The sequence below is a fragment of the Pseudorasbora parva genome, chromosome 10 (assembly GCF_024679245.1).
Source record: "Pseudorasbora parva isolate DD20220531a chromosome 10, ASM2467924v1, whole genome shotgun sequence".
NCBI classification, from domain to species: Eukaryota; Metazoa; Chordata; class Actinopteri; order Cypriniformes; family Gobionidae; genus Pseudorasbora; species Pseudorasbora parva.
In genome coordinates this window covers 22922116-22938291 of record NC_090181.1, presented here as the reverse complement: position 1 = coordinate 22938291, position 16176 = coordinate 22922116, and the positions used below count along the sequence as shown (strand labels likewise).

The following is a 16176-nucleotide window of genomic DNA, read 5'->3' as shown; positions in this document are numbered from 1 at the left end:
GGGTTAGCCAAAAACAAACAGATAGGCTATTCATGTTCACACTGTCAGTGACGGAAGTCGTCATCTGTCATGAATGATTGGATAATGGTGCTGCACTTAATTATATTTGTATTTCATTTGGATTCATTGCATGCTAGTGGAGATTTTCTAGTAGCAACTAGCAAGTAACATTTTCAAAGTGTTGCGCGTCCAAACGGCGATGTAATGTCTGAGCAGAGAAGAAACACCAAACACGCTCACCTGAACAGTCATTTCTCGCATATAGCGTCAAAAAGTCGTCTTCTTGTCTGTCTTTTTATTCAGTAGCCTAGCCTATTTTGGCACACACAACATGGATCTTTCTCATAACATTAGAAAATCTGAATCATTTGTAATTCAATTGAATTCCTGAATGGTCCATCTGTTGAAAAATCGGATTCATTTGAGTTTCATTTGATTCGGTTCTTCGTTAAAGGGGTGGTTGCATGCGATTTCCCTTTTTTAACTTTAGTTTGTAATGTTGCTGCTTGAGCATAAACAGAATCTGCAAAGTTACAGCGCTGAAGGGTCAGTGCAAAATGAGATATTGTCTTTAAAAATGATGGCAGTTTATTGCCTACAAAAATGGCCGGTTTGGACTACAACGAGCTTATTCCCAGGTTGGTGACATCATAAACCATTGCTAGTCACCGCAGACGTGACTTCTGCCCGTAATGGATAGGGGCGTGGCGTTTCCGGACAACCTGTGCGTTTTTCGGAGGGATGAGCTTTGAAGCAGGAAGCAAACAAGCCTTTCAAAGGACAGTGGAGACAACGGTGTGGAATAAAGGTAAAATATATAAAAAATATGGTGTTTTAAAAAAAAGACATGTTATGCAGCGCCCCATAAACACAACCAAGCCTAGAAAAAAAACACGGAACCACCCCTTAAAGGTTCAGTGTGTATGTTTATGAGGATTTATTGACAGAAATGCAATATACATTTTTTTCAGTGGAGTATAAAGTAATGTACCTTACATAATGTACCGTTATGTTTTTATTACCTTAGAATAAGCCCTTTCTATTATGCCATAAACAGCAGGTCCTCTAACAGTGAAATCGCCGTTTTGCACCATCATGTTTCAACAGTAAGAACAAACTTCTCTACCAACCTGATCACACATAAATGCATATAAATAGTACGAGTGTGCAATGTCGTGGAATGTATACGCCAAAACTCATTTTGGCGTACATATGATACGCTGTTTTTCACGTGCATATGAGACGCACTTTATGGCGTATATATGACACGCGCTTGGGTAGGTTTAGGTTAGTGGGGCGTATATATGACACGCGCTTGGGTAGGTTTAGGGTGGTGGGGTGGGGGGTTCGTATGTATAATACGCCATAAAATGCGTCTCATATGCACGCGAAAAACCGCGTGCCATAGACACGCCAAAATGAGTTTTGGCGTATACATTCCACGACATTGCACACTCGTACTATTTATACGCATTTTTGTGAGAATACCTTGTCTCTACAAAGCGCTAGCTACTCTCTGCTGTCAACAACATTTTTATCATGTGTCAGCCACCATAGCATCTCTATATGTGCTCCGAAAGGTAGGGAGTGAACGTTGGGTGATGCAATTCACACACTGCACCTTTAATGATGCCCTCTCATTTGTAGCATTGGAAAGTCTGATTAATTATGGTCAATTGGTTCATTCGAGTGGTTAATATAAATCAACAGATTAAAGATTCACTGAATTCGAGTTCATGTAGGCTAGGCCTACTATGTGCAAATAAAGTCTCAGTGAACCGGAAGTAGGAAGTGAGTTTTCTTTAGTGCTGTGACGTATTTCCAAGTGAAAAGGAATATTAAACAGAGGGCAGGGTTTGACTTCAGTGCTCCTCCTCTCCATCTCTCGCTCATAGCAGACGAACGGTTCGAGGGGAGGGGTTACGCATTTTCAAACCTAAGTCAAACTGACATCAGCTGAGCCTGAGAAGGAACTGTTTCCTAAACGGAAGTTACTTTTCAGATTTTGGTTAAAGATTACCACAACAAACATTTTTTGTTTAATTTGTATTAACTTGCACGGATTAATTGTTTACCTGTGCTAACAAAGTAAATAGGGTCAATTTTGTTTTCTTGAGGACTTTAATATGAAATTACATGTTTTATTCTGTTTTATTTGCTCAAAGAAAGACATTACGTTTAAAAAATAACAATTCCCAAAAACATTATCAGTGAAACAAGGACAGTTAAAGGATTTAACATTTTTAGGCAACTAAAAGCAAAATTCAATTGAGCTGGCTGTCAGTTTTAGCCATTCAGCTCAGAACCAAGACCATATTCAAAATGAGAAAATTGGCCTACATAAGATGATAATGCCAGGGGAACGACCAATAATGTTTTGTTCTTTGGGTTACTTTATATTAATAAGCAAATTACATAAATGATGCTGTCAGCACTTTGTTCAGTTCACTCCCATTTAAATTTCAGAGATGTGGCAATGACAATGTTTTTGAATCTTACCAGATACTTAAGTGGTAGTATGTGTATTTTATAGACAGTGAACTGTTGTTGTTGTGTTTGGAGTCAGAATCTCAATGAGTTGCATCAGCCCAGTCTATCAAACAAATACACACTCAAACACACACTCTTCTTAAGAAGACACATCACTAAACAGACTGGCTCTTAGTCAATGCACATAAATCAAGTGTTTAAAACAGGCATTCAGCCAGATGCCCCTTTTAAGGCCCCCTTTCCCATCCTGATCTACTGGGAAACAACACTACCAGCCTCCCCAAACCCAACTGGGACTCCTGAGAATCACACAAAGGGACTCAAGGCGCTTCCCACATCAGAACAGTTTGGTACAAAGTGGAGAAGTGACCCATTCAGACACCCTTGCAATGTTCTATTCTCCAACCTGGCCTTATGCCATATTCACCCTCTTAAGCCTTAAACGGATCCAATGGAAAACTGCAAAGAATGACACACATAATTAGTACTGTCCTAGTAGAGGTTGGAAGCTGTGCCATGCGGAAACACAGGGCTCATGGGTAATTTGGTCAATAAGAAAATAATAAGACACCAGTTACAAAGCACTGTATCAGAATTTCTGCTGCCTCATGGAGTTCAGCTTTGCATTGAAAAAAAAACTTCTCGAAGCTTAAAACGCACAAGTTTTTTTTTTTTTTTTTTTGTGCAAGTTCGGCATCTTAGCTGGCATCTTGGCAGTTGGTACACGTCACCAAATTGCTTCATTAGTAAAAGCAGCACGCTTATTTTTAGAGGTGATTTATAGGAACTGATTAGGCAGCCAGCACTAGACCTTACAGTAAAATATTGAACGTCTGTACACACTAACAACTGCAACACACTTTTGTCCAGTAGGGCTAGTCATTAAGTCAGATTCAATGGCTGTAAACTCTGATTAGAACAACAGTACCCCCTGCTGGATGAGAGATATTCATGCAGCTCTCCAAACCTGCTCTTACTGGTTGACTATGAGCTAGCTGTTGCAACCAAGTTAACTGAAATTTTAAAAGGAAAATAAAAATAAAATAAAAGGTTATTTCTAGAGTCAAACCCCTATGAGGCAAGATAATTAAATTTTGTATCAAATTAATTTGTGATAAAGATCTAATCTTTAATCTTTAATCTTCAGGGCACTATCTGATGTGGGTTTTGATGCTGTTTTGTAATACTAGTACTCAAGAGGTCATCCCTCGTCATACCTGCTCTGTTTAACCAGTTCAGAACAAACTGGTCCATTCTGAAGAAATATTTGACTTTAAAAACAAAAATTATAGACACTTTTATACAATGTATAACCTAATCACTTATGGACTTAGTACAGCTACTCATGTATTTGTCTCTTTCTATTTGTAAAGGTGCAACATGCCAAATAACCCTGTATGCCATGCCAGTTTTTTTTTTAGACAGCTGGTTGGCATGGTGCATTGACCCCAACCTAAGTGGCCAGGACAGCTTCTGGCTCACTGATTGGCTGAGTTAGAGCATGTGTTTGGAAATCTGGCTGTGACACAAGACGGTCCCATGAAATAGTGCTTAAGGAGTTTTGAAATACACGTGTCTGTGTGTGTGTGTGTGTGTGTGTGTGTGTGTGTGTGTGTGTGTGTGTGTGTGTGTGTGTGTGTGTGTGTGTGTGTGTGTGTGTGTGTGTGTGTCTGTCTGTCTATAGTATTTTGGGACATGGCAGCGCAGCAAACACAAGGCAGGTGTCCATAAAGTAGCTAATAAAATTATGATTTTAAAATGAATATTTTCTTTATAGTGTCCACTAGATGTCTCTCTCCACCATTGCATATTCCAATAGTTAACTTGCACGTACTGACATAACCAACCAAGCACTCATTTTAATTCCAGGCATGTGTAGTGCTTGGCAGCCTAACACGGGGCTTGTTATGCAATTGTAAGTTTATAGACCAGTCATACCCTTATGCCACTGAAGCAACAATGTTTTTGGATGGGGCCCGTCTAAATCCTTGCAAATGTTATTCTAGGCTATGTCAAGTAGCCTAGTAGCCTATACATGATCACACTAATAGCCTTTATCACAATGTAACAGAGCCCTCAAGGGGATATGATGATGATATGAAAATACGAGATCGGAAGAAGAAATAGACTACATTTCAAGGCATTTGCGAGACACTTTGCGTCCGCTAGCTCACAAAGAATGCAAAAGTTTTACGAACTAATGAACAGTTTTGCTAGCGAGAGCAGTAGGCTGTTTCTCGATAGAACGCAAAAGTTTGGAAGGGAATGGTTCTCGTAGGAACGCAAAGGTGCTGGGATATATTTCCCCCTTCTCATTTATATACTTCACTGTGTTACCAGGGATGAAGCGGTCTTGGTGTTGCTAAACTGTTCTACCTTTTGAGAGAGGAAAGGTAGCCTACGTGTTCTATTTGCATATGTTTAGACCATGGTTTAGACATATGGCCTCATTGGGCTGAACCCCTAATCACCAGAAACAACAGCTTCAGCATTTGCATATTAACTAAAGAAGGTGCTATGGTGATTGATCACTGAAATGATCACTGATCATTGCATTTAGTCATTATTTAGGCATTAACATCAATCAATCAATTAATCAATCCATCCATCAGAGTGTTTCATCTCTTAATTGTTTGATAGAACACTTGATCGTGTGATAGAACCATGCAGAACCAAAAGAAAGCATGCTGGCTTTGCCAATCCGAAAGGAATAGGTAAGAGGATACTGAGGCTGAGGTAATACTGGGTTTTAGTCAATATTTAAAAATGTGTAATGATAGCTTGTGTGAAGAACTTTAGCATGTATTGGATGACCTGATTTTGGAGTCATGGGATGGGGCCAAATAAGAGCCATCTGGAACTTTGGACCATGGTAAACACAACATTGTTGGCTTTTTGGGGTGATGTTTTACGTTTGCAGTTAGTGCTAAGTTTAGATTCCTGGTTCAGTTCATTACAACCTTCAGAAAATAAAGATTAACTTTAACCATGACCTACATCCACAATTAAGATCACGCTTAATAAACAGATTAAAGATTTTAATGTAGCATTAATAAATCTTGAGATTATTTAATAATACTCCCCTTGAAAAACAGTATATTCACACGCGTGCAACGACAGGGGTCCACAACTAAATCTATTCCAGTGATGATTGGTGGAGACAAAAATCTGCGGCTCAGTTACTGGCTGGGGGTGTGGAATATGCAAATGAGCGGGAGGAGGCTTTATTAAAGGACTTCAACTCCGTGCCGCGTGGAGTGGGTGTGTCGGCAGAGCACGGCAGACGGACAGCGTACCTGGAGGAGAAGTCTTGAAATAACGCCTTTTACATTAAAACCAGCGTTCTGGCATTGCTTACAAGTCGCGTGTCTCCTGTAATGTGCTTTCCTCAAGAGACCACTTTAAACTGAAGCACTTTCTCCATGAGTTCTACAAGGTAAGAACGGGTTTTAAAGTTTGAAAAATGCATTATCGTGCCTCTAGTGCAGGGAAACAACTTTTCTGTGTGATGTAAATCTAGATAATTATGAATAATGGCAATGTCTTTGTTTTGTCAACTTCTGTGGTTATGTTTGACACTCTAAGTGAAGCACCTACACACATCTCACACATCTGTGTTGTCTTTTGTATGTCTTTGTTTGTTCAGAGTTCTTCACATCCTCAGCCCCCCATTACCAGGTCCCGTTATGCCCGTGGACGTGGCTGTGCAGCTGTACATTACTCATTCTCCCCCACTGCACAGCTTGCTGAGCTCTTATGAAGACTACAGGGCACGGAACCTGGTCAAAACCTGCTACAAACCCCTACGGCCCTGCTTGAGCTCAAGAGCCCACCTGGAGCCCCCCTGTCTAGGCTGGCAGAAACCAAAATCCAAGACCAAGAAGAAGGTCATGTTTGCCGACTCAAAGGGTATGTCATTAACAGCGGTGCATGTCTTCTCTGCTTTTGATAATAAAGAACCTGTTACATCCGAACTGCAGTTTGACCTGGAAGACCTAGAGGACATCACAGCCACTCTCCATATAAATTCGGTCCAGAGCAGAATTCTAGACTTTCCACAGCCGGCGGCAGACTATCTGGATTTCCGTAGTCGGTTGCTGAAGAATTTGGTTTGCTTGGAGAACTGTACCCTACAGGAACGGGCTCTCACCGGCACGGTCAAAGTGCGTAACCTGGCCTACGATAAGTCAGTTCAAGTGCGAATCACTTTCGATTCCTGGAAGAGCTTCCAGGATGTGGAATGCATGTTTATGAATAATGTCTATGGTTGCCAGGATTCGGACACATTCTCGTTTGCCATTGAATTACCTGGGTATGTGGCACCTCAGAATAAGGTAGAATTCTGCATTAGCTACAAAACTGGAGAGCAGACCTACTGGGACAACAACGATGGCAAAAACTACAAACTGGTTTCAACATCTTGGAAGCAAAACAATAAATGGAATTCCTCACCCCAGGGTAAGAAAGCAAATGAATGCAGAAAGTTGGGCAGAAAAACACAAGACCATGAAATGTATAAATGTAAAAGTCCTTTCCAATCCAATGGCATTTTTCCAAAGTGGCAGAGTTGGGAGAACATTGCAACCTGCAGCCCCTACTGGTGACTGGACATAATTAACTATCCAAAAGTGAGAAAAATATTTCTCTCGGTTTGACAACAGAAGAAGATTAACATTTGTCTTAAAAGCTTTTGAAATGATTACCTGCTTATTACAAGTAGAACTTGACCAGCTTAAAGAGGTAACAGAGGCTGGTTGAAATAACATGTTGCTATAGTACAGCAAGTTTTATTCTTTAGTTGGAGTAAAATGTATGACCCCATTTCTTGAAGAGCCAGACACATCTGTATCAAGGCAACAGGGGGTCTAGAGTAAACTTCATATAACTGCTTTGTCGGTTTCTTTTATAAAATGTACCTTTGTCTGTGCTAAGATAATTTTAGTTAAACTGCTGCGATTGTGTGCCACATGCAGACGGTGCACTAAAATTGAAAAGTAAAAATCATTTGATTATTTGAAGAGGATGTATCTAAAGCCTGTGTCTCAATAGCCAATCTACAGAGCCCCTAAAGTGACATGGTGATTGAAAAAATATGAAGTGGGAGGAAAACATTTCTTTTTCCCAATGCCATACCTTTGTGTTCCCAAACATTTTGCGAGATGACACAAAAGCATTGACATATTTTTTTTTTTCCCTTAACCCTGTCCCTATAGGGGTTCTGTAATTTTAGCCGATTTCCAGTTGAAGATGAACAGCTAGTTTGCAAGTCAGATTATCCTTCATATTGAAGGGGTAAACTTCAACTGGTATAGATTTTTTTGGGGAGATTATTTTATTTTTTATATTTATTATATTTAATATGCTCCTTGAATAAATCAGCCTTAAAATAAATTTGGTTTAGATCATTTTGTTTATCAAGCTTTTTATATGCATGTATAATGAGCTGAACAAATGGCCTGATTATGGTTTCTGTGCCTTGGGATCTGCTGAGAAATGTGTAATGTGCAATTATTATCTCCCCCCCCCCCCCCCCCCCCCAATGTTTTAAGTGCAATTCAGTGAATAAGAGTGGAATTGGTGTTGTGTATGATTCGGATGTGAAGAGAAGAATGGATGCATTTTACTAAAGAAAAATGGATGCCTCTATATTTGACTTGGTGTTTTTGTTTTTCTAAAATAAAGTGAATACAAATTCAAATTGTCCAATTTGTTTTCTCAGTAACTTTGGAGTCAGTGACAATACTTCTGATCTGCTCAGTAGATATAGACTTCATATTTTACTTTCTTGCCAAAGTGACAAAATATTGTATCGCTTTGGGGACAATTTAGCAGGGTCTCATTAACAACAAAGAAACACTTACATACAAGATGGTGAGACTTGAGTTCTTTTACTCTTGTAGAGCTGTAAGCAAGTTAAGTGCAATTTAAGTCAAGTATACAAGTTAAAGTCGCAAGCACTAGCAAAAATGTGAATAGTAATGCAGATATCTGAGGACCTGTGAGATGATGTTGGAATAGCCTGATACCTGGGTTTTATGAATAGATGTGAATCAAGGACTTATAAATTGCTTTTACCCACATCATGAAGTGGTTCCACTTTTAGCAGCGAAAGGTTCAATGTTAGCTCAGGGTCTTCTCTGCTCAATGAGGAATGCAGAGAATGTAAAGAGATCCATTTCCCTTTTCTGACATTTTTAAGAGTACTCCTACACATCTATGAAACAACGCTTTAACAGAGAAATGAAAGCTGATTACACTGAAGACCTCTGATAACCTTGGATGTCAACACCACTCTGTCAGATCATGTACTGAACACACAGTTCTAAAATGCCTACCCTCATGCCAATCTTATTCAACTGGTCTCCGTTTATTAAACCAATGAACAGGAACATCATGTTGGTACCAGAGGTTCTTTCCTGTTGTTCCATTATCAATGTTTAGTGTACAGACTGTGATTACCTTAAATAGCCAGTTATATATAGCAAACCTAAAAGAAGCACTGTATGGGTTAAGTAAGATATGAGAATGTGGATGCTGTAGGGCAGTGCAACTGAATTCAAATTCTATTAAAAAGTAATGCTAAAAGGTCACACAGACACAATCACACATACATCCACTCAAACTGCATATCAAGGTGGCCGCCAAGTATTTTCCACCTCTTACCTCATTCTTGTGTGCCAATTCTGAATGGAAAACAAAAAGATGTGCCCAAATATTTATTTATTTTTTAATGTTTTTGTCAAGGGGACAACATGACCTTAGAAATAGGATGGCTCCGACTGAGGATATTTCAACTATGTGAAATACAGTTGGTAAAATGACACTCTTTCTCACAGCAGGCTTGTAATTCAATTTAACTGCAGCTGCTTACAAAGATAATAGCTCTTGTAGCAAAAATGTTTGTCATAGCAAAATCTTTATTGATTTCTTATTCCATGTAAAATACATTTTAAGTGGTATGTGCACCAGTTTTGTCAAGTCTGATTTAGTGTTTCATGTAGGCTATTTAAGCATCATCCAGTATCTTACGACTATCCTGTCTCAGCAATCCTTTCTTAGTCTCCAAACCGTAAGCCACCGCAGGACATTTGCCTTGGTCTCCATTTATTTTCTGATTCTAAAATTGAAGGTATGCAAACATTATAGGGTCCAGAGAGAGCTGGTCTGGGGCAGGAGCCATAAACAGGCCTAAGAGATGGCAGGAGAACAGTGCAGCATTCACAATCAGTCAAGAACAAGGTCTCTCTTACACTGAGTGAGGAGGGAACTGGAGCAGAGTATGGAATGGATTTGTTCATACAGCTGTGATTTCCTGCTCTGCAAAGTACTCTGCAGCCATAAAGGGCACAGAAAATGTGCTTTCCCCCAGGCATTGGCATTACAAACTCAAAGATTTCATTTGCTTTTTTATTTCCTGTGCACGGATTTCAAACACATGGTTTAGAATGCTTGCACAGTTGCACATTCTATGCAAACATAAATTCTTGTCTTGCACTGTTACTTTATCGTGCTATTCTGACATAGCAGCGACCTATACGTAATATGATATCTAATATAGTCAAGCACTGGACACCAGAGGCAGCAGTCCACAGAAACCTATGGCACAGTACACTCTCCTTCAAAAATGGATTCATGGGTCTGCATTAGGTCAGAGCTTTCATTAATAATAGTTCACACCGTTTACATTTTGCTTTTGCCAGTACTTGGTCAATGAGTCATTGTTTGAGTTTGGTATGAAGTCATCCAGCAACAGGAATGGCTTGAAGACTCTGCTTTTGGTGCAATTTGCATCTTATTTTATAAGGTGCCGGTAGTGGAAAATGTTATTTATTTTGTTCCATGTAGCTGAAAGAAGTCATTTTTGCTGAAACTCCCAATCACAGTGTGCACATGTATAATGAATAAAATAAGCATGAGTCACAATTTAAGTTGTGAATAACAGGTATTACTGCAATGTATACTGTAGAACAAGAAAGAGAAGAGCCTTTTTTAAAGCCTATTGGAACTTGCAATAGACATTTCTTCCCTATTGTGACATACAAGTGAAACAGCTTTTTGAACAAGAAAAAATATATGGGATTTTGTACATCGGAAATTGTCTGGATTGTTATCGTTTGCTAATGCTGTGATCTCATGATGTGAGTGACAGGTTGCCCCACCCTCATGCAAATAAACACATCATCAAAAAAAGATGTCACTGCGCTCCAAAAAATTAGTGTATAAACAATTTTCACTCAGAAGTTGCAAGTAAATTTCACAAACAATTACAAAGAAATGGCACATGAAATAGAAAATAAGAAAAAATAAATAAGTGTTAAGCATGTTGAAAAAATGATACGGTTTGGACTAGTTTATTTGATTTGAGGTTTCATAAATTACATTTGACCATATTTTAGATATTAGTTAGAAGAAAGCTGGGTTAAAGGGCCATTCACACCAAGAACTATTAACGTTAACTAAAAATAAAAAATAAAAAATCTGTAACGAGAATAGCACACACCACGACTATGTTAATGACACCCTTTCAGAATTTTTTTTCCCAGATGAAGACTGATAAAAACATTCAGTCTGCATGTCAGTCAGTAGAGCTCAAGCACTAAAAGGAATCCAATTATGCTTTTTCACTTTTTTCACTTATTTAGTCTGTAATGTTGATGTAGCCTACAAGGTCACACATCTTAAATTCCTCTCCAAAGGAAGATATTTTATCCAAATCCAACAACGAATAGCTTGTTTGGACTACAATCCTTTTTCAAGATCTTGTGAAGTCACAATGTCTCGCAAATACGCAAAAAGAAGTGGACGAGGCCTGGTTGAGCTCCACTAGAGAAAATGAAGAGTGTTGGCGTTGTCGGAAAAAGTTTGTCATATGGCTGATGAACTTAGTGGTGTGAGTGGATAAAATGTATTTTTTAAAACTGTTCCTGAACATTATAACTCCAACGTTTATCTGTGTGCTGCACATTTGACATGAGAACAGCTTCCAGAAACTAAGAGGGTACAATGCTGGCTATGCGTAAAAAAGCTTTTCCTGAAATGGAGCATTCCCATTTTGTCAGGATAATCTGTTGTTTATGGACCAAAACATATGTCTTATTATTTGTAATTGTGTTTTTTATTACCAGTTTCAATTGTATTTGCTATTGAACAAAGGGCAAAGCTTTTGAGCCTGCTAGCTTACATTTCAGTGTTGATGTAGTGCGGAAAATTATCCTTGATCGATTTGGTAGTTTGTACAGTAGTTTGTATTAGTTGTTTTTTTTGTTGTTGTGACAAATATGATTCAGTGCTGATTAACACTGTATATCTATAATCTATAAGAATATTTTAAAAAATGTTCTGGACGATACCGTTAACAAATTGATTTGAAATTGACTCCATCCTTTATTATTTACACCAGAACAGAACGCACTGTTTCCTAAACATTTCCGGAACAAGGCGCTACCAATCTATGATTGGTCAACATACCATTTAAAGCTACATTTAAAGCTTTTCCATCCAATAAAGGATGCCGATTCAGAACAAAGGCGTAGTTTGATGACGCCAAGTTTAAGCTCAGAATCTTGGAACGTGGTCTTCACCTCACAGCCGGTGGAGAAGAATCAGGCTAGGACTCAGGCAGAAATCATGTTAATGGATGCGGTTATTAATGTTACTGTAGTATGAAGCAGAGTGGGACCGAGTGTTGTGGAGCTGAGCAAGGCCACTGGAGCGATTGCTGCGCAACACACGGCTTGTGAGCAATGGGACTTTTATTATGACGGGACACAGTCGCCGGTGCCATTTCTCCTTTTCTGGTCATGAGTATGCAACCCGATCACATGTAAATGCGTATAAATGAGTGTGCAATGTCGTGGAATGTATACGCCAAAATGAGTTTTGCATATGATACGCTGTTTTTCGCGTGCATATGATACGCACTTTATGGCGTGTATATGACACGCTCTTGGGTAGGTTAAGGGTATTGGGGTGGGGGGTTTGTATGTATAATATGCCATAAAGTGCGTATCATATGCACACGAAAAACAGCGTGGCATAGACACGCCAATATGAGTTTTGCCGTATACATTCCACGACATTGCACGCTCGTACTATTTATACGCATTTTTGTGAGATCCGGCTGGAGTATGAGGTGTACCATAGCTCTATTTATCATAGTAGATACATTTAAGTGTGTTTAAAATAATGTTATGACGTTATTCTGTGCATTCGCTCAGCGGCTGCTGACACTTGTTGCACACTGCTAAAAGTAAAGCGATTCTGCCAAATAAAACCGGAAACCGAGAGTAACAAAGATATGACGCAATTGACAGGCGACTCCTTTAGAAGTCCCAGCTCCTTGGTTAAAATAGCAATTTTCTCACAATGTACAAATAGTTGGAATCATTTGGGATATTGTAAGAGCTCAATGGAATAAAATATATAACACTGGCCTGGTTTTTGGATATTTTACTGCAAATATACTACATAGTGCACCTTTAAGACAGCAAATGACAAGTGTGCACTTAAAATAAGAGTTTTTTTTTGTTCTTGGGACTGAAGTGAAGTCAATAGAAACAGAAACAAATCTCATCTTCAGGCACCTCAAAGCTGTGCGATCTCAGAGTTACAGTCATATACACACACATGGGGTTTCTCTCCACTCTCACAAGTCCTTCAGGGTATTTCACTGCAATGCATAGAGCCACATGAACCCAGTGAACTTGACATACAGATGATATATTTAACCGACCTGCGGGCTGGTTTGACCCAGTGTGAGCTATTCCTCTGCAAGAGCATTTTCAGTATTTGAAACCTGCCCACCCACACTTACACACATACTCTCACTCCTGAAGAAGATAAGCAGAGATTGCAAAGCATAATGATGAAATGAGCCCCAGATGCACGTGCTGTTTAAACTTATGCAGCTCTTTAAATCACATGGTTAAACTCAACACCACTTCTTTTATTTTGGTTGACTGGAAAATATAGTTCACCTACATTTTAATATTTTCCTTGATGACTATAATATGTGTGATATTTTCGTTTTAAAACCTGTATTGTGTGTGTGTGTGTGTGTGTGTGTGTGTGTGTGTGTGTGTGTGTGTGTGTGTGTGTGTGTGTGTGTGTTTGTGTGTGTGTGTGTGTGTGTGTGTGTGTGTGTGTGTGTGTGTGTGTGTGTGTGTGTGTGTGTGTGTGTGTGTGTGTGAGCTTGTTTGTGTGGTTTATGAGGACACAAATTTGTATAACTACATGGGTATTACACTGGTATTACACCATAAATGTGGTTTATGAGGACATATCAAATGTCCTCATAATTCAAATGGCCTTAAAAACATACTAAATGATGTTTTTTTGAGAAAGTAAAACTGCAGAATGTTTCTTGTGATGGGTAGGTTTAGGGGCAGGGGCAGTGTAAGGCGATAGAAAATGCGGTTTGTACAGTATAAAAACCATTACACCTATGGAGAGTCCCTGTAAACCACATAGACCAACATAGTGTGTGTGTGTGTGTGTGTGTGTGTGTGTGTGTGTGTGTGTGTGTGTGTGTGTGTGTGTGTGTGTGTGTGTGTGTGTGTGTGTGTGTGTGTGTGTGTGTGTGTGTGTGGAAAGAGGAAACCCACACTGACATTCGGAGAACATGCACCCCCCACACAGAAAGGACTCCATGGTTCAGCTGGGGCTCAAACCAGGAACCTGCTGTCAGGCGACATTGCTATACCCACTGAGCGAAAAATGAATAAAATTGACCTTTTTTTTTTTAAATAATAATAATCAATGATAATAATCAATACTTTTCATTTTTATAGGAGGTTCATGATTCAGTATGACCATAATTAGGAGTCAAACATTGTTAACTTATTTTTTATTTATTCTTGATTTATTAGGAAAAAAAGTTTGTTGTGAAGTACACAAATAAGCTGACCAATCAGGATCATCCTCTCAGTATCCAGGACTCTGTCCACTCTTCACGACTAAACACCGTGATCACTAGAAGTTGACTGGCTGCCACAGTCATGTGACCAAATATTGCATACAGGAAGACTTGCACACATGGAGACAGAAATAACTTTTGTTGTGATCTGGTTGTGACATAGATTTGTCTATCTGTGCTCCCTATATGAGATGCCTAAATAAGATATTTGATATTAATGCATTGGATTAAAGAACTAACTGAACATTATGTTTTATTGTATATTCAAAAATGCACTTACTATTTTTGTTTGTTATTGTCTGATATGCGAGTCATCTTGAACTTACAGCATTAATATAGCATGCCATCATGCAAATCATGTAAAAACACATGTTTTTGTAACCACATACTTTAGAAATGCTCTGTTCATAGTCAGTTATGATCCATACATTTCACAAGCATAAGTATCCATAACGGGGTGTTGCAGTGGTGATATGCCGGTCTTGTGATCTGCACGTGGTGGCTCCCATAAAGCTCCATGTAAAAATATTTTTAAGAATGTTAACCAGACAGTTGATGGTAGCCATTGACTCCATAGTATTTTGGCAACCATTACCAACATTCTTCAATATATCTTTGTGTTCAACAGAAGGAAGAAACTAATACAGGTTTAGAACAATTTGTGAATGACTACAGAATCGTTTTACAAATTTTACTAAGTGGCTACTATTTCTTTTCTTTATATGTATGTGACTTTAATAGAGTTTTCAGCTTCAAGGATTTCAATGTGCCTGTGATACAAGATATGAATATCTGAGAATCTTCTGAGCTGTATCAGCTTTAAAATTTGGCAGAGACCTGCACATATCATGACATACACGAAATATCAGAAACCATTCCTTCATGTTGACACATGCAAGTATACAAATATATATCCTGAGCTTATGAAAGAGACACATCTTAACAGGGAGCCAGTGTAAAGAGAAGGATTGTTTAGCAGCAACTATGGACTAACCTATAAAATTGGACAAAATCCACATGATAGAGCAGATGGTGTTCTTTCAACTGTTATTCATAGTAGCAGAGGACTTTGGTTCACAGTGACTTTCAGGGATAAAGTACACGGTGCAAGGAGAACTTGTGTTGTGTATGAGTGCAAGGACAGATTAGGGTCATGCAAGGTCCCGGGGCATCAGCCTCTTTACATACTTTGCTGTGATTTGTCTTTTCTTTCATATGGCTATTTAAATTTGTCTTGCCACCTTTACATAACTTTATGTGAGATTCTCACGCACATTCAACAGTAAACAAGGATTGATGCACAATTTCATTTTGACAGAAGCAAAGCATAAAACCCATTCTTCTTTCCTTCAGAAAAAAACAGATTTTCTTATTTCTCAAACATTTATATATTTGAACTGGGTTTCTTAAAATGAAATAGGCGTTAGTGAATTGTAAATAAGTTTAAGATATATATATATGCAAAAATCTTTTGAAAAATAAGTAAGAAAAATATACTTATTTCTGTTTGAACAAGAAACACCCCATCTTACCCCATCAGCAGATAATTTTGCTCGTTTTAAGCAAAAACACTTCATTTTGATTTGATTTTCAAAAAAAAAAAAAAAAAAATTATATCATTTTATTTTGTAAAGGCATCTTGATTTAAGAATTTTTCAACATTTAGACTGCAAACAAGACAACATTTTTTAGTTGAATTCTGAATAGAAAAAAACAGGAAAAAACACATTGTCCAATTTAATCATATTATTTGTTACTATGCAACAATATTG

At 38.5% G+C, this 16176-nt stretch overlaps 1 protein-coding gene across 2 annotated transcripts; it reads left to right on the top strand.

Annotated features, from left to right (window-relative positions):
* Positions 1–5209: 5209 nt before the first annotated feature.
* On the top strand, positions 5210–8191 carry ppp1r3ca (protein phosphatase 1, regulatory subunit 3Ca). Of its 2 annotated transcripts, XM_067455575.1 has the most exons (3): positions 5210–5362; positions 5611–5926; positions 6137–8191. In XM_067455575.1, the coding sequence occupies exons 2-3, from the start codon at positions 5913–5915 to the stop codon at positions 7092–7094; spliced, it is 972 nt and encodes a 323-aa protein (XP_067311676.1). In that variant the 5' UTR covers positions 5210–5362; positions 5611–5912; the 3' UTR covers positions 7095–8191. The 2 variants fall into 2 exon arrangements, with proteins under 2 accessions (XP_067311676.1, XP_067311677.1); XM_067455576.1 differs by lacking the exon at positions 5210–5362 and having other exon boundaries at positions 5606–5926.
* Positions 8192–16176: the final 7985 nt, after the last annotated feature.